Genomic DNA, 18,747 nt, shown 5'->3' with positions numbered 1-18,747 from the left:
CAGCCCCAGGGACCAAGTTCAATTCCACCCTCGGGCGACTGTGTAGAGTCTGCACATTCTCCCAGCGTCTGCCTGGGCTTTCTCCAAGTGCTCCAGTTCCAACCCTAGTCCAAAGATGTGCAGGTTAGGTGGATGAGTCATGGGAAACACATGCGGTAGGGTGGTGGGTCTGGGTCTGGGTGGGTGCTCTTCAGGGAATCAGTGTAGACTCAATGGACCAAACAGCCTGCTTCTGTACTATGGATTCTCCTAACTTGCCTCAGGTTAGGAATGCAGACATTATGATTACAAATCAGTGCCTGCCTAAGCAGATGCTGCCAGTGTGGTCACATCAAGCTCTATTCATTACACAAAAGCCATCTACAAGAGCAAACAAGCAGGCAAGGTTACTGCTCTCTTTACTGGCCTTCAATGGTACACCCTTGTGGTTGACAAAATGATTGAAGGCTAGGCTTGAACCAACTACAAGTTCAATTTGCAAGACAGTCATTGTAGATTTCGATAAGATGCTACCAGCACAGACAAATCATCATCAGATGTAATCCAACTGATCTGTGAAAAACATCGAGCACACACTAGTTGTAATGTGTGGGTCAAAAGGACAAGGTCTATGAGCTTTTGAATAGACTAAGCTTGCAGATTGACAAGTGGTGGTAGCAGTGGTGACCAAGCGATGAATTACGATGAATATGGCACTTTTAAGACTCAGGATCCTTCAGCTCCATAGGTGTGTAATGATGTCTCCGAATAAGTTGATAACAAAATATCAAGACCTGGGTTTTTGGAGAGAGCGAGAGAGCGCGCGAGAGACCCGAGTTTCTTCACTAGAGTGACCGGGGCACACGATCCCCTCTGACATTATTTTGATTTAGTTCCTTCCTTTGTTTCTACACATTTTCTTCACTTTTTTTTAAATCATTGCATTGCCCCTGCTGGACAAGGCTTTAAATCCATTGCTTGGTTTAATTGGTCAATTGGTAGTGGGCTTACACCCAAGGCTTCTGAGAGTGCTTGTGGCACTATGGTAATGCCCATACCTCTGAACCAAGAGGCCAAGATTCAAGACCCACCTTTACTGGACATGTGCCATTGTGCACAAATACACCAATTAAAATAATTTGGGGGGGGGGGGGGGGGGGAGAAACGGTGGTGGTGGCATACTGGTAGTCTGACTGGACTGATCACTTGGACTCTTTTTCCTACCCATCTCCCAGGCTATTAGTCTAAAAAAAGTGGGTTCTTTGCCAATGGAGCTTGGCTTCCAGACAGGGACGGAAGGTGAAAAGTGGCATTTGTGATAAGCTAAAATTTATAATGAGTACTCGTGAATATGAGAGTCTTTTTATGTCTAATTCAACACATGGACATCAGTTTGTTAAACAGGAAGGATACCTCTGAAGTGAGAGTATACTTCCAGGAAATGATGGTCCCTGACTGTGAAAGGGCCATCATTGCACATAAAAATAAAATTAGGAACTCCTTCCCATATTGATTGCTTTCAGATGTTTTCTTTAAAAAAGAAACATAACATTTAGGGCTTTTAATTTTTAAAAAATTGTTCAGTGAGTACAAGTCTACTAAAACCTGAGTATTTAAACTAAATTTATACTTCTCGGCAAAAGTGAGGACTGCAGACACTGGAAATCAGAGTCTAGATTAGAGTGGTGCTGGAAAAACACAGGTCAGGCAGAATAAGAGGAGCAGGAAAATCGACATTTCAGGCAAAAGCCCTTCATCAGGGCTGAGCTTTACACTTTCCCATTTCACCAGCTATTATTTCAGCAAGAATCTTCAAAACATATTTCAGTCGACTAACGTTCACGTTCGATGCTGACCTTCCATTTCAGATGTGAATCTCATAATTCGATCTGTTCGATCAGCTTCCCTCCTCAAATTGTTATGGCTCCCCACGCGCTTGATCTGCCCCAAGGCCGTTAGTAACCTTCATGCTTCTGCAGTCAGCAAGGAAATGATGGGACTGCCTCAACCACATGCTTATATACAGTCACTATTACTCTCAACATACTCCTGCAGGGCACAGTTGATCGCATGTCAGGAACCCACTCACCCAGAGCTCAAAATGCCCACTTCGGCAATCACTCCTCCCTTCCCCAGCCCAGGAGTAGCATATCAAATGGTTTCACCTAGTTACTGTCAACAATTGAAGAAAAGCAAACGGAGGCCAGTAGAGTCTCAAATTTCAACACGACTCTGAAAGAATCCAGAGTGCCACTTGTTACAGCTTTGCATCGATCCCCATTTTAATTTTTCCAGTAATTTTATTCACACCATTTCCATTTTCAAAAGACACAAAGCATTGATTGCAGTTGATTTGCAGATGGATTTGAAACGGGCAACGTCAACAGGTTACATTGACATCACTTCATTCCCAGTCCAAATAATATATTGATTTAACTCTGGAGTTGCTGCAATCATAAACTCTCAATGTAATGATCAAGACATCACCCTCCAACTGCTATCTCATGAGAAGCAATTCCAACAGGCCTTTGGACACCCATCCTTTTGTCAATGCATATTACTCAATTCTTGCAAGGCTCAGTTACTTGACAAACAGAGGATTCTTAAAAAAAATACAAGACGTGGGTATACTTCAGAGACTCACTTAGAAGTGGGACTCATTAGCTTCAGCCTGCAACTACCTCATTACAGTCGACAACTGAGACAGAATTTGCTTTTAAAATATTCATCGAGATATGTTTAATGTTCTATGTTAAGAGAGAAAACACCGGCAACTGGAAATGCAGGGACTGAAGGCATCCAGTACTGCACTTGCAGTATTTCGGCATTGGACAAGCAACAGTCCCCTTTTAATGAAGGACTTGTTCCTTTGAAAATAAGTGATTGCTGTTCTAGCAGACACAAGACACGGGTGTTAAAGTCCAAAGTGTTATTTGGTCAATTACGAGGTACAATTGTGAAGGTTACATTTTGCAAGTCCATCAGGAGGCTTAACATCACTGATATATTGCTCCTGGCCTCAACACATTTCTGGCCAATGACTTGGCTACTGATCCCCACACAGCTGCAGCATGCTTTAAATATTTCTCATCAACCTGTTCAGAGGTGTTATGATACACCCTTCAAGCAGATAGGACTTGAACCCAGGCATCCTGGTGCAGAGGTGGGGACACTACCACTATAAGATAGCCTACTGCAAAAAAATTTTTTCTTTTTATGCTCAGAAGTGTCATCAGGCACAACCAAGCAAATTTCTCCCACCAAAGTCAATGACTTTTTAAAACCTCTGTTTTTAAAAAAACACACTAACCACAAGATTTGGAGCTCAACTCAAAATGTTTACTGATCAGCCGATTCAGAAACGTTAAGACATGTCTCTGGGGCTGGTAGCAGGATCAGAAGTAGGCCCCCACCACAGCATCACACGTGCCCTCTCTCTGCAAGAAACTGCAACCCTATTTTCTAATCAACCTGCTCAGCAATGTTATTACACTCTTTTGGAACAGGTAGGACTTGAACCTGGGCTCTCCTGATTCAAAAAAAGGTAGAGAGACGACCACCGCACCACAACAGCCCTTCTTTAAAAGTGTTTTAAAAGGGGAGGCAGGGGGAAGTAAACAAAAAGAGGGAGAAAGAAAAAAAAAATCAGCCTCATCTGTGATAATGCCCATAGATTCTATCTACTAACAGAATCTAAAGCATCAAAAAGGGAAAATGAGGGAGGTTTGGGGTTAAAACCAAGAGAGAAAGAGAAACATTATTAATATGTCGGAGTCAGATCCAGTATGAAACCTCCCCTCCACAAATTATTCTCTCAATCTTATACCTGCATAAAAATGGCCACATTTGGGCTGGTTTAAGTACAGCAATTTGGAATTAAAATGCATATCCACAAGGTTCCTGCCATGAAACTTTGATCATAAAGATCGAGGGATATAGATAAAGTCAGTTAACATTACACTGGATTGGGCAGTCTGAACTCTTATTCAGGCCACTAATGTTTGACAATGAACCCACCCCAATTTGACCTTAATGTTGCAAACCTGGTTCACTAATTCCACACACAAACCAGTGCTAAGTACTTCTAATTGCTTTTTCATTGGAAACATAACACACGTGCCTGGCCTGTGACAAAATGCCATCAGGCCTATTTTGCAAATTCGTGCGATATGCTATGCTGGGGCAGAGGGACCGTTCACACTGAAACCCAATACATGACATGTACAATTTACATTCATCATCCCAGGTTAGCCCACTATCAGTGACAGAGCTAAAATCAATGTACACCATTAAACTTTTCCAAACACCATGCATATTTGCAAGTTTTAACAATACAATTGTACAGCTTTGTAAGTTTCTGGTTCAAACGGGCAGACAACAAAACATCCAGCACTGTACTGGACTGAAATCCCATTGACAAATAGCCAAGTCTGCACATTTCAACGCGAGGATGTGCCCAATTCATTAAACCTTTCCATTGAATTGGTATTCCAAACATTTTCAACTGTAATCACGTCCTAGATCACAGCTTGAATGCCTCATCCCAGTGGAAATAGGAGCAATCAGTCATGATTCTATTTAATGCATCAGGTCAATTTTGTCTAGAAATTCACTACTGTCTCATCTCAGATTTAATGTTCAATTTAGTGCTCTTGAAAATCACACTTAGTGTTCACTTCCACATCAGCACAAACTATTTCCTGCTTACCCTTTAATCTGGTCTCTTCATCACACAACACCAAATGTATTGCCCATTTCCCATCACCAGATATGAAAAGAAAGCGAGATGTCCTCTCATTTGAGGGATAGTGGGGGCTCAGGGTGGGAGGAGAGCAAGTTTCAAAAAGGCATTCACAGTCTTTAGAAAGTGAGCGAAAATTAATGTAACTACACGTCCCATGATTTATCTCAGTGCAGTGATGGAAAGGTATATACCATGATTTTACTTTTGATTAATAGCATATGAATAGTTTACAACCCTCTGTTTTTATATTGTGAAAGAATAATTTGCAAACATCTGCTATCAGAATTACCTCAGCAACTGTACAAACTGCAATCAAAATGGTGACCTCTGAGCTGACTTAACAAGGTCAGTAAAACAACTGTGAAAGCACGTAATCAGATTTAAATGGTCAGCTATCCTCCTTTGCACCATTTCTTGGCATCTTAACTAGCCTCCATGATTTCCAGATTCTATCATTTGCTTCTTTTTCCAAACCTGGGAAACAACTTTCAGATGGTTCTCTCTGCATCGATAATTGAGAGTCTTTGAGTCGGTAACTTTGCTTGAATACTGAGCTGTAGGCAATGCCACCATTCATTAGGTCATTGAGGGAGCATGTCAACTAAAAAAATGCCTCCACTAGACACAATGCTGAAGTCAAATATAAACAAACAAACAGCTCAAATGATGCTCTAGTCAATACCTTCACTGCCCTACTTACAGAGTCAGAGTCACACTGCATGGAAACAGAACCATTGGTCAAACTAGTTCACGCTGACCATATTCTCAAATGAAACCAGCTCCACTTGCCTACTCCTAGCCCATATTCCTCCAAACCTTTCCTATTCATGTACTTATCCAAAAAAAGTGTTCTAAGCATTGTAATTGTGCCCACATCCATCACTTCCTCAGGAAATTCATTCCACACGTGAAGCTCAATAAAAAAAAGTCACCCCTCATATCTATTTTTTAAAAAATCTCTCTCTCACCTTAATGTGGCCCCTAGTTTTGAAATCCCCCATCCTACAGCAAAGACAACTACCATTACTTCTATTTATACCTCTCCTCATTATTTTATAAGCTTCTAAATGTCCAAGAATGCATTTCACTACTAGATGACCCTTTGCATGAAATTGTTCAGGAATGTGATATTTGTCTGTCATCAGTTCAGCTGTTTGAGAGCAGGATTTTCCTTTATAAAATTCATCTACTGTTTCACTTGCTATATTTCTCCAAATCAGCCACATCCTTTCAAATCCAAAAGCCTCTCGTGGCTCCTATTTTATATCCTGATACCAAGCCGGTTCCATGGCTCTTCTGATCGTGAAACTTCAAGATAGAGAGGTAATTTGCTTATAGCCCTGAGAAGGCTATCTGGATAGAACACAAATAGAACACCGGGTGCTGACATTAGACCTAGAGACTAACTGCACCGTATGCAGACACAGTAGTGGAGCATTGTATTTGCCAGCAGAGCAATGGAAAACAACATGTACACTATAGATTAAACATCAGATTCAACATCAACAGTACATCATGTACTCTTAGGTTCATGAAGAAAGATTTCCGTTTTGCGACTGAGTGATTCCTTCTCATGAGCAGTGTGACCAACACGGTGTTCCTACCTAAGGCTATTTTCCAAAATAATGAGGGGGGGGGGGGTGGAAAAAGAATAAATCAGTAGTGGATTTGCCACAGCAGAATCCGCTTCACAAAAGGTCATGACCTCAAAAGACGATAACAAACATTACAGCACACTTGGGATTTTCCTCCTGTCCTGCCCCACATCCCCAGGTATAAACCACAACAGTCAAGGCATTTAAACTAACAAGTGCACTGCACTGTTTCGTGGAGAGACAACAGGCATTCAATAATTGCAAGTCTTCCATTCGGAGTGAGCTTGTCCACTAGATTCCATTGGGATGCAAATTCACATCCATTAGAAATTACATTTCAATACCTCAAACCCATTTCAAACAAGAGACTTCTGTCTCAAGTCGTAGTTCAACCTGCAGAGATAAATCAGGTGCTAACCCATTGCACCACTGGTTAGGGAGCTGTAAAGTTGCATTGTGCTTGTTCTTTGACCACACAATTAAGTAACAAGACAAACAACCCCACAATGCAATCTTTCAATTCAACTGGGTTTTGAATTTGCACAGAATAGAAACAAAGGGCCCAGACTCCCTGGAGTGATAATACACTCTTCAATTGCCAAGAGATTTACTAAAAGCACAACAGTTTCCTCATAGTTATTATTCCCATGCTGTAAAGTATTCTATCCATCTCTTTTAGACTATAACATTGGAGGCAATTTTTGCTGATTGTTTCATTTAATCTTCTGATTTAGATACATGCCATATCGATGTAAACTTTAATGCAACTGAGTAGCTTTGAATAGATATGGTTTATAGTACTAATGTACAGTGAGGAAAGTTCAATTTGACCCCAATCATACAACATGCTGATTTTTGAGAATTCTCAGGAAATAAAAGCATTTAAATTGTCATTTCCACCCTTGCCCCAATACAAATTTGCTGCTTATTTTGCCCCAAGGAAAGGAACACCAGCTGTATTATCATTATTTGGAGATGCCGGTGTTGGACTGGGGTGTACAAAGTTAAAAATCACAATACCAGGTTATAGTCCAACAGGTTTAATTGTAAGTACACTAGCTTTCGGAGCGACGCTCCTTCATCAGGTGATAGTGTCACAACTCCACATTTTAACAGAGGGGCTACAGAGCTCAGAGGACAAAATGAAAGCAATCAAGACTATTCTAATGCAGCATCACAGGGGCTAACCGTTACACTAAACACTCCTCTTTAGCCTTTAGAAAGAGACTGGTTCATATTTGGAATTTCCTTGTTTCTACGAGTTTTTTTAGTATCTCGTGTATAACATTCTTCTCAGACTAAATGAAAAAATGCCAGCTGTTCCTGGTTCACAATCCAATTCGGTTTTTAAAAATAAAAATAAAAGAAATGGCTATTTCCAAAGGTGAAATTGATTTTATTTTTGGTCATGCATTCAGAAGCCAAGAATAAATGTGAATAGCAGTTAACTCATGTATCAGTTGGTCAGTAATATTCATAAGTAGACCATTGTTCTCTCAATATTACATTAATTTTATTCACCAATAGGTCAAAATATTAACAAGTAATTGAAGTTTCAGGGATTTATTGCCCATATATACATTCATTCATACAAAATGAGTTGACAACTCATTCAGCTGCCCAGATTTATTTTTTGTCTAGGGTTAATCCATTCAAAAAACTCAGTTTTAAACTTGACTATTTCTCCAACTGTTGCTTCCACAAGAAGTCACGCATTCGTTTACAAGAATAGGAGTGTTTTGCCATAAAAGTCACATTGGATTCTGCTGCTAAAAGTGGTAACCTTGTTGTATCTCAAAATCCAGTCACTGGGAAGGGAACATAGCCTTGGGTTAATCAGAGCTTAACTTGTTTGGCAAGGAACTCTGCAGATTGGAAACATTAAATGTCAGGCTCCAGACACAAGAGCCCAGTATTAAGTGAGCAGCCTTTTAAAAACAAGTCGTTTACGTTTAACAAAATATTAACACTTTGGAGTACGACAGACATATTTAAATGCTATCCAGTGGGAAACGTGGAGGAATCTGTAACACTGCAGAGAGAGGACATCAAAATATAGGGTCTTCAACCAAACTGGTCTGTGCTAGTTTGTAGATGTCAGACTCAATCTTACAGCATATTTTCTACTCTCCTTTTGCTTGAATGTTTTCAGATGGAAACCCCAAACCCTTTCATGCAACAGCAAGTTCCATGTGTGCCATTTCTTTTAGTTTTGCCTGCTCTTGCTCCACAAAAGGGATTTACTCTTCATTAGGAGTATGTCTACGGGTAGGCGCCCCACATTGCATTAATTAGTAAGCCTCAACCATGAGCTCTTCAGATTTAAACTGTTAGGGTGCTCCCTGAAGACAACGCACTTATCAAAAGTCGGCGAATATGAAACTCTGCGCAAGCAGATTACTCAATACCTTGGTTTGGTGTGATATCTACAATCTGCCTACAGTGAAGCTCACCTTTCCACTCTAGGAGGTGGGGTGGTTTCAGGATGGGGTAAAGGTAACACTGAAGTGCACAATGATTCACAGTCCAGGACTGACAATTACAGTTGCATTCCAAATCAGCCTGCTCATACCTATTATTGCCAAATCTATGATTATAATCATCCTCTGGTGCTCACTCCACCTGAAGTCCTCTTCACCCACTGGTGGATGGGAAAGTCCAAGTTCCTCCTGATAGGAGACATTTCTCTCTGTTACTGCACCTGGTCTAGTGGAGGATAGGGTTACATTCACAAGGACTGGTAATCAGTCATCACTGAACTGGAGTTGACCACATAGGAATGACAATACACTTTGAAACTAATAATGTGCAAATGCATACCAATGGGTTTGGTATGACGTCACCAGAGGGTCACATGGATGCAATCAATTTTTAAGACCGTCAGATCTAAGGCAGAAGTAAAGAAGAACTTTGGTTTCATTACACAGATTGTTCAGTCCCAGCTTAGTCTTTTCAGTAACTTTTTAGAAGCAGTGATGGTTGCTTAGAGTATGGCCAAGGATCATTCCAAGACAGGTGGGAGTCAGGATCACATCCACTGCCTACAGAAGGTACTTTGGGTATTGTTCCTTGCAATTTCCAAGTTGGAATGCAGAGGTGACAGACTTAGCTGGGTTGTGCTCCAGTCTCCAATTATTGAAATATTCAGCTTCTGGCAGTTTCATGTGGTTTGCACATCATTGAAAGATTTTGATCATGCCATCAGGGGATATTGCCAGTGTAAATAAACTGCTGTCATTGCACTGGACATCTTCTTAATGTAGATGTTAGAAAGGGTACCAGGACCATTGTTAAGTGTTCTTGCACTGCTGACTTTGACTCAAAAATCTCTCTGTTGGCCAGACATGTCCACAGCACCCAAAGTAGTTTGGCACTTTGTGGAAACACCAAGGACAACTTGAGCATCGGCCCATGATGAAACATCAAATCACATCCAGATGAATTTCAGAAGCACTAATGTTTCCCCAAAACATAAGCCTAAAATACCTCTAACTGAAATTTTTTATGTGCAATAAGGCTGTCATATTTGCCAATATGACCTTAATATTTCATCACATGAAACACCTCACAATGCTGTGCAGACAAGGAACTGGTCAATATGAATGCAAGTGTATCTAATATGGTACTTTCTCCACTGTCTCCCCCCACCTCCATCAAAGCTTTAAATAACATGGACTATAGATGGAATCAATGATGACTGTCTAAAAAGCAATACTCCAGGAGATGCTCAAGGCAATCCTCTGGACTCTGAACTAAAAACATTATTCAACTTCTTTAATTTATGATCGTCATCATAGCATGGAGACTTCGAGTTGCTCAGAGATCTGGATTTAAATAGAGTTGCATAGAGAAGAGATTAAACTCCAGCATAACTATTGACCAATTTAACCGGTCCACCCATCAAATACCTCAGAACCTTTCATTTTGAGCATCTTGGTCATTGCTGCTGAAATTAACAGTCACTAATTCCTCCAATACAAAATCACTGGCTATTTTAAGACAAAACAGTACAACAGCAAACAGAAGAGCTTTTAGTTGTGACTCGGGTGAAAAACATTGTTAATGCAGGTTACAAATTTGATTTCCAATCTTTGGTTTATTAGCAGATTTTAGGCAAGATGAAAGTGGGAGCGCAATAAGGATGCAACAAACAAACAGCCTGAGCATCTGCACGAAGAGGAAGAAAAAGAAACAAGAGTTTCTACCCTCAATTGCTACCGATTCAAGCGTGATGTTAACCACAGGTCTGGTCATGGATGACAAGAGGTCAGGGCTTGATACAAACCATACTACCCACGTGCATCTGATATTCACCTCAACTTCGCACTCTAAAATAGTCTGATGCATTTGTGGCATTGCATGTGAAAACAACACAAAATTTGATAATCCAACTTCAGTATTGTACCAGACCTTTCACACAGGGAAATGAACAGCAGTAAACAAATGACTAACAGAAAGGGACAGTTTTATATATATAGTATTTAAAAAGGTTAAGAATCACACAACACCAGGTTATAGTCCAACAGGTTTAATTGGAAGCACTAGCTTTCGGAGCATCACTCCATCAGATGGTTTGAGCAGTGTTCTGAAAGCTAGTGTGCTTCCAATTAAACCTGTTGGACTATAACCTGGTGTGTGATTTTTAACTTTGTACACCCCAGTCCAACACCAGCATCTCCAAATCATATTTAAAGGTGAGATAGATAGATTTTTAAACAATAGGGGAAATCAAGAAATATGAGGAAAGGGCTGGAAAGTGGATGAGAGGAAATGTTGGAAACATCCATGATCCTACTGAATGATACCGCAAGCTTAAAGGGATGAATGGCCTACTGCTGTAGGGAAAAAAAAGGAACACTGACATTGTAAAAAAGTTTTCCAACATAACTACCATGCAAACCATGATGGGCGGCACGGTGGCACAGTGGTTAGCACTGCTGCCTCACAGCGCCCGAGACCCGGGTTCAATTCCCGACTCAGGCGACTGACTGTGGAGTTTGCACGTTCTCCCTGTGTCTGCGTGGGTTTCCTCCGGAGGCTCCGGTTTCCTCCCACAGTCCAAAGATGTGCGGGTCAGGTGAATTGGCCATGCTAAATTGCCCGTAGTGTTAGGTAAGGGGTCAATGTAGGGGTATGGGTGGGTTGCGCTTCGGCGGGTCGGTGTGGACTTGTTGACAACAATTACTTCCACACTGTAAGTAATCTAATCTAATCAAACACACTTTGGTCTAACCCCTTGTACGTAAGCTTTTGATGCACTTAGTAAATTGAAGTAGGAGCTACAATAAGGCCTCTCGCATAATATTATCCTGTGTTGATCTGACCCGTCAGTACTGTCAAAACAAAATGATTACCAGGATTTATCAAATGGGTGAATAATGCATTAAAATATCAACTTTTGAACGCAAACATGAAAAAAGTTTTGATTTGGAGATGCCTGTCTTGGACTGGAGTGTACAACGTTAAAAATCACACAACACCAGGTTATAGTCCAACAGGTTGATTTGGAAGCACTAGCTTTTGAGGCACTGCTTTTTCGTAAGGTAGTTGTACATTCTAAAAAAAATGCAACTTTTAGTATGCATCTTTGTTTAATATATTATAACATGACACTGTAACCCTTTTGCTATAAATGCCGTCTCTTCTGGTCCTGCTCTACAACCAGCTGGTCAGCCTGGTATAGTGGGATTTTTAACTATGACAATTTTGAACAACTTCCAAAAAGTAAGTTTCAAAGTCACCATCTCATTTATGCCACAGAAAGTAGCTGCAACAATAGCACAAATCTAATCTACAGAACATGGTTTGACATTTATCAAACAGCATTAAAGCATTTTCTCGATGCCTGAACTGCAGTTAGAAAACAATACAATATCTCAGTACTTCACAGATCATCACCATGGCTCAATAGGTTTAACAGAAAAGAGTCATGATGCTCATGGCCATTTTAAATCTCAGCCCAAAGCTACCCTGCCTTCAAGAAGTCTGCACCTTCACCTCATCAATATTCAGGTAGGAAGAACAACAGATTTACTAATAATCATGGCGGCATCATGAGCAACTATCGAGAGATCCATCAACTGATTTGCTCTTTCCACTTCTGGACTAATGGAGAATGTCCAGCAATTGAACAATAGTGTTGTTCTGATCTAGTGAGCTTCACACAGACTAAACAAAGGCATATATTGGAAACAATATGCTTCTGTGCTATTACAAACAAACTACTGAAAAGTGGTTCGAGATAGAAACAGAACCAACATCAAGTCCAGTCTGACTCTTCATGAAGTCACATTGGAGTGGAAATGTTAACTCTCTTTCTCCACAGATGCTGAAGTTCTCCAGCACTTCCTGGTTGTGTTTCACATTTCCATCAAGAGTATTTTACTTGCATGTTATTGCTTCTCTGCTCCGTGGCCCCTGCTCAAATTGTGACATGAGGCTATGCTGGTTTACAAGTAGGCGTGTATCAGTTCACCATTTGTGTCTTATCCAAGATAAAAGGTCTTCACTGATGATGGATGTTATTGCAGCTAAACCAAATCTAGTTGCTTTCCAGGCGTTCAGCAGATAGCGATCAAAAATAAGGACAATCCCAGGCAATTCAGCCTCTCTTTCCAAGGGCCGTAGACAGCCAAGTGTAACACTTTTGTCTCAGCCACAGAGGAGATAGTTCCAGGTGCAGTTTCCAGTGTACCTTTCTTGGTCAGTATGGTATTGCACTGATCAATAAACAAAACCTGCAGCATTTCCTTGTTTCTGTGCTGGCACATAATGGAACTGGGGTGGATGCAAGCCTGTGATGTGCTGTGTCGACTGGGAATGAGTTGTTGTTGGCTTTCACAGCCCTGAACTGGCTGGCACCAAGTCCACCTTTGCACATGTGGATGGGCTGACAGGGGACCTGCACCTAGGCTGAAGCTGCTGCATCAGAACCACTCTGGAATGCAAAGCCCAGCTAGAGATTTAAACCTTTCATTTTATTGGCATTTGATCAGTGGCAATAACCACTCTGTCCAATTTGAGTTCCACGTGTGCTGACAGTTCATTTCAGAGAGCATAGAGGGGAGATCAAACCAATTCAAAGACTGATGTTAAAGCATAGTTTTTAATGTCAAAGTGATATTTCATAGTTTGACACTAAAAAATTAAACTCAAACCCAGAGTCTCACACGCACTCTATCTAAAACTTCACATTATAGAATTGCACTACATTCATTCCAGAACTGATTGCCACCAATTCTGCAGACTCAAAAATATGAAGTTTCCTGTTCGTCAGCACTGAATTCTGCACAATTGTATAAAACCTTCTGCCCACACATATCTAGACGAAATATTTGAGGTACAGCAGTGAGATTATAAAACAGTCAGTCAATGAGATGGGAGGAGTTATGGTGTTAAGTGTCTATTGTAGAATAGGAGCTGCAACATAAAATGCAAGATGTTTCAGGACACATTATGAAATGTTACCAATCCCTACAGTATTCGTGCTGCTCACGATCGGGTGTGACAATGAGCTGCTAGGTTGTCACACCAGCCTCTCTGCAACATGTCAATCGGAAGCTGAGATTCCCCCAGCCCACTCCACATAAAAATGGATACAACAGCTCCACCTGCAAATTCACATACAAAGGCTGCAATTTTGGCTCTGAAGTAACAGACAGGTGAACAACTAAATGATTGCTTAAGCCACAAACCGACCAGGGGGGTGCTTTGAAAGCTGAATGGTCACAGGATGATATCAGACAGCTAAAGGGGAAAAAGCATCTACCTAGTTTTGTAGAATACAGGCATTAATTGGTCTTCACCATGAGCAACGTCAAAAATTTCAGAAAATATTCCACTCCTTTATGCACAAAACAAAGCTGATATTTCAATATTGTGCCTTGAAACCTAAGAATATTCTTCTGACAGCAATGGCTCAAATACCAGCACTACCACCTAGACACAACTTTCAGGTGAGGCAAAAGTGAGGACTGCAGATGCTGGAGATCAGAGCGGTGCTGGAAAAGCACAGCAGGTCAGGCAGCATCTGAGCAGGAAAATCGACATTTCAGGCAAAAGCCCTTAAACTTTCAGGACAGCATATGCACTAAATATTGACAAGCTGCTCAAACAAAGCACATTCAAATCTTGCCTCCAGTGTCCTGGCCTAGTTTATATTCCTTGCTGGTTAAAGATCCACAATCACCTGGTCATTTTTCCTTTCCTCTCCCTAGACCTGGAGCCCCAATCACTGAAAGATTCCAACTCTTCAACAACTGCCTTGACTGAAATGAAAGACACTCCAGTCACTGATAAATTCATCTCATTATTTATGTATTTGCCTCAAAGCCAATGACCTTGCTTGCAGTGTGTAAAAAGCACCTGTTTGGGCAAAGCCAAAACAATTCTTTCCCAAATCATTCTCAAAACAAAATCCTCACACAGATCATGGATACACAATTTGACTTTTACCAGCAAGCCTCTCAGGTGGTGCCCTAAGCCAGAAGGGTAACCAGAGTATCCTTTTCCTGCCCACAAACCCTGCCTCAAAAACGTGCATTGCTTCACAATGAATGCTGCAGTGAAGAGTACGGTTAAACGCTGTTCAAGAAAAATACCTATTGATCGGGGGAATATTCCAGTCAGTATGGCTCATTGCATTTTTACATTAACAGCTTGACACATGCAGCATTTTCCATCTCACGTGGGAAAGAGGCAAACAAAAAAAAACAAGCAACCAGTCTGATGGAAACCTTCCAATCAACTTCAACCAGCTCTGCAACGGAATGTTCAAAGCTGCCACAGTGATAATCCAGCATCACTTCCATGTGATGCATCTGTAAATTGTATTATAGCATGACACAACTGAGAAGATTTAAAGTGTGTGCATGTCTTGTTTGGGGTGGGTGGAATGAACAGATATTAATACGGTTCCAAAAAAAAACCTTGCTAGTTGGATTATCTGGAGTTGCACAACAGACTTGTGCTGATTTTAATTGCCCTGGTAAACTCCTTCCAGAGCTTTTCTGGAAGATTACTGGTTTATTTCTCAGTCTGAATTGAACTGTCTGATCTCGAGCTAGATGGGTAGAAGGGTGTTAATTGGCCTCAGTGCCCCTGGAAGAAGGGAATTAGCCAGGGATCCCATTCTCAATTGCAAGTTAAATGACCTTTGCACATGGGTCACACTGGCCGAGGCTAGGATCAATATCATGGCTGCAATATCATCCACGGGTGAACAGACTGCTGACACACACGGTCAATATCCCACTTGAACCTTACACCAATGGAATAGCAAAGCAGCATGGAACTAACCCACTGGCTGGTGGAAACATGTTCTTCCCTTTCCCCACCTAACACCCTGGAGAACAGGCAAGACTTGATTGCCAAAATGTACATCTTGCTTTCTCAGCCAGAATTTACCAGTAGGTGGTCAAATGTTCAGCTCAGGTCCACTTAGGTGAATAGATGTTTGGCAAAGGGGTTTGACAATGTTTGGAAGCTTGTTTTGTCATCCAGTTATGAAGGTCACATCCTGGTTTGAAGGTGCCATTTAGCTTTACAAATGATAATTTCTAATCTGGCTCTCCGATCTGGCTCAATCAAAGCATCTGTATCCCCAAAGCTGGAACTAAACACAGCCAATATTCCCATTCTCGAGGGCTCCTATTGAAAAGGTAGCAAATGTCAATACTGGATGTGGATCAATCCAACTAAGACAGCTCTTTAACCCTGAGTAAGCAAAGATTGCTGGTATTCATTGTCTTCATCCAGGGTACACATTACCAATCATGGAAATTCAAATCAGCATGCAGCAGTATCCTCAGAACAAACAGTACTCTTTCACCTCCCAAACTGGAAGGGTGGCAGGAAGTAGAAATCAAGGAGGACCACACCCAGCCAATAGCATCTCCTGGTGACTGAATCATGAACAGCACTGATAATGAGGACAGGTTAGATACTTCCACATAGCTTATGGCAAAGGGGAACCACCACCTTCTGGTCCTCACAGCCGCCTCTCTCGCAGCTGAGAGAGTAGATCTGTTACCCTGCGTGGATCTCATTCATTCATCATAAGGTGGTGCCAAAACCAACATCCATTAGAAGGGTGGACTATTCACTGAAGTTCCCACTGCCAGATCATTCCATATCCCTGACTAGTAAATTCACAGTCTGGCCAACTATAGAATTACCCAAGCAAAAACAAAAACAGTGCCCGGATTCAACATCTCCACTCTCACAGAGAGAATGAGTTGCGAGTAAAAAATTACGCAGAGACGTGTAGACTGATACCCCAGCATGCGTCAGCACTTCCAAAAGGTGAGGCGAGAAAATTAGAGGAAATACAATTCGATGGATTAAGTGTTTTTTTTAAATAGTCCTTCAACCCAATTTCATTGTCACTCATACTGCTCGTGGGCACCGGGAAAAGGCGAACCGGGAAAGATCACCAAATAGAGATTGCACTAAGAAAGCTTTCAGATCCAGTGCTCTCTGATCAGTTGGGAGTGAGCTGGATTTTGAGCAACATCGGTTGAGGGACGATTTATAATTGAAGCCTGTGACATGTTGCAAACACAAAATGGAAACTGGATGTGATCTAAAAATAGGTTAAAGGTCATTTCTAAGAGTAACGCAACTCATGGCTAACCTGAAGTGGCCTTAAAAAAAACTTCTGCGCATCAAAAAAAAAGACAATCATATTGTGTACACAATCCCACCTCCATGTTTAATTGAGACATTATATTTGCAAACAAATAGCCAATGTACTTGTGTTTTTTCAGTATGCGCAAAACAACAGTTAATTCAAACATTACTGGGGCCCACGTACAGATTAAAATGTAGTGGCAATAACCAACCAGAAACAAAAGATGCCAAGGCTAGTGCCAGGGCATTACACAAACAAGACAAGGTATGTGCACATTTCCCTTTTAAAATTATAGCAGGAAGCATGCAGCTTAATGCTATCGAACTTATTTTTTTAAACGATCAGGGATCGAAATAAAATAAAACGTTTGCATCTAAACCTCAATTTAATAATGAAATAAAGAAGCGAACAGAAACCAATGCTTGATTTAAAACACACACACACCCCTAGGGAATGATAAGTACAGCTTGGAAAGGCTCGGGAAACTGCAGCGAGGGTCACTCAGGCAGGATTCAGAGCCGGGGTCAGTTTCACTTCAGTATTTTCGGTTACGGGGGTGGGGTGAAATTAACTCGCTGAAATTGAAACGTGCGCTCCAGACACACCAAGTCACTTACCGACTGCCTGGCTTGCGGATACATCGCCCCCTTTCTTCTCCCCCCTCTCGCTTGCAAACGTAGGTTTTTCCCCAATTTCTTTTGAAATGAAACAGCCTCCCTTGAAATCCAAGAACAAAACACACAAGGGAAAAAAAAATCCTGCGTACGGACGGAGGGTAAAACAAAGCCAGATGAGCTGTTTCCGCCGACACTTTCCGCACGGATTTTGGTTGCGTCTGGGATTTATTTTGTATCTTTCATAATGCAGTCACGATACATTGTACCCCGTCCTTTTCTTTTCTTCAAAAGACGGCGACGATATGAGTCGCTGTGTTTAGCGCTGAGACATCTCGGTGCATTGCTCAGTCTGCATCCTTTTTGCTCAATCCCTCCTTGCTTTGTTTTTTTTTAAAACCGCCCCCACCTTCCTTCTCCCTGACTTTTATATTCTTTCAAGGGGAGAGGGAGATGAGACTGTCTTTGTTGCCTTCTGTTTTCACTGCCTCCGTCCTCCTCTGTTGGGATACAAATGTTGCCGAACGCAACAGCGGGGCGACACTGTAACAAATTGACCGAAGGCGAGAATGTAACGTCGGAGCGCCAGCCCCCATAGGGCGGAATGAGTGAGAGACTCGCCATGTGATGCGGAAGTGGAGCCGCTACCCAGGGCCATTTTTAATCATTTCCCCCTAACATTTTCTTTCAGCAAAAACATATCTCCCATGAAAAAGTCTCCCATTAAACGCAGTGTATTCTTCCACATTTTAATCCATTAAATGTATGTCTTTTTCCCCCTCAATTCATTTGCAGATGTCATTATTTCGTCAGTGTTGCTTCATAAATGGGAGGGGGGTGTTTACATTTTTAAAAATATATATATATTTCACGCAAATTGTGTATGATTTGGGACGTGGATGTAACATTCAGTATTGCCAGGGTATATGCAAAAATAGCGGATAACCCAGAGAGAGAAGTGAGAAGCCTCGTGGAAGGTTTAAGACCACATCAATCAGGGCGGCTTATTTTCTGTTGGTAATCCCACCCATCATGTTTGCTAGATTTCATTTCGCCAACGCCACATTGTCAGGACAGACGGTGTCAACACATGCTAATGTGGGGGAGGGATATCTCAGTTTGTTTAACAGGTTCCAAATTAGCCTCATACTGTCCCGGAGCTGTCTCCCGCGTGGGCGGAAACGA

General features: G+C 41.5%; 1 protein-coding gene across 2 annotated transcripts in view; it reads right to left on the bottom strand.

Moving 5' to 3' along the window:
- Positions 1 to 18,148, bottom strand: part of LOC132828800 (TLE family member 5-like) — a 126,671-nt gene extending 108,523 nt beyond the window's left edge. For both annotated transcript variants that reach the window (XM_060845900.1, XM_060845901.1), the window contains exon 1: positions 17,566 to 18,148. In XM_060845900.1, coding sequence (XP_060701883.1) covers positions 17,566 to 17,589 — 24 coding nt within the window. In that variant the 5' untranslated portion in view covers positions 17,590 to 18,148. The remainder of the gene's footprint in view (positions 1 to 17,565) is intronic.
- Positions 18,149 to 18,747: the final 599 nt, after the last annotated feature.

This window comes from Hemiscyllium ocellatum, chromosome 28 (genome assembly GCF_020745735.1).
Source record: "Hemiscyllium ocellatum isolate sHemOce1 chromosome 28, sHemOce1.pat.X.cur, whole genome shotgun sequence".
Classification (NCBI taxonomy): Eukaryota; Metazoa; Chordata; class Chondrichthyes; order Orectolobiformes; family Hemiscylliidae; genus Hemiscyllium; species Hemiscyllium ocellatum.
The sequence above is the reverse complement of the archived record's forward strand: the minus strand, read 5'-3'. Positions and strand labels throughout refer to the sequence as shown.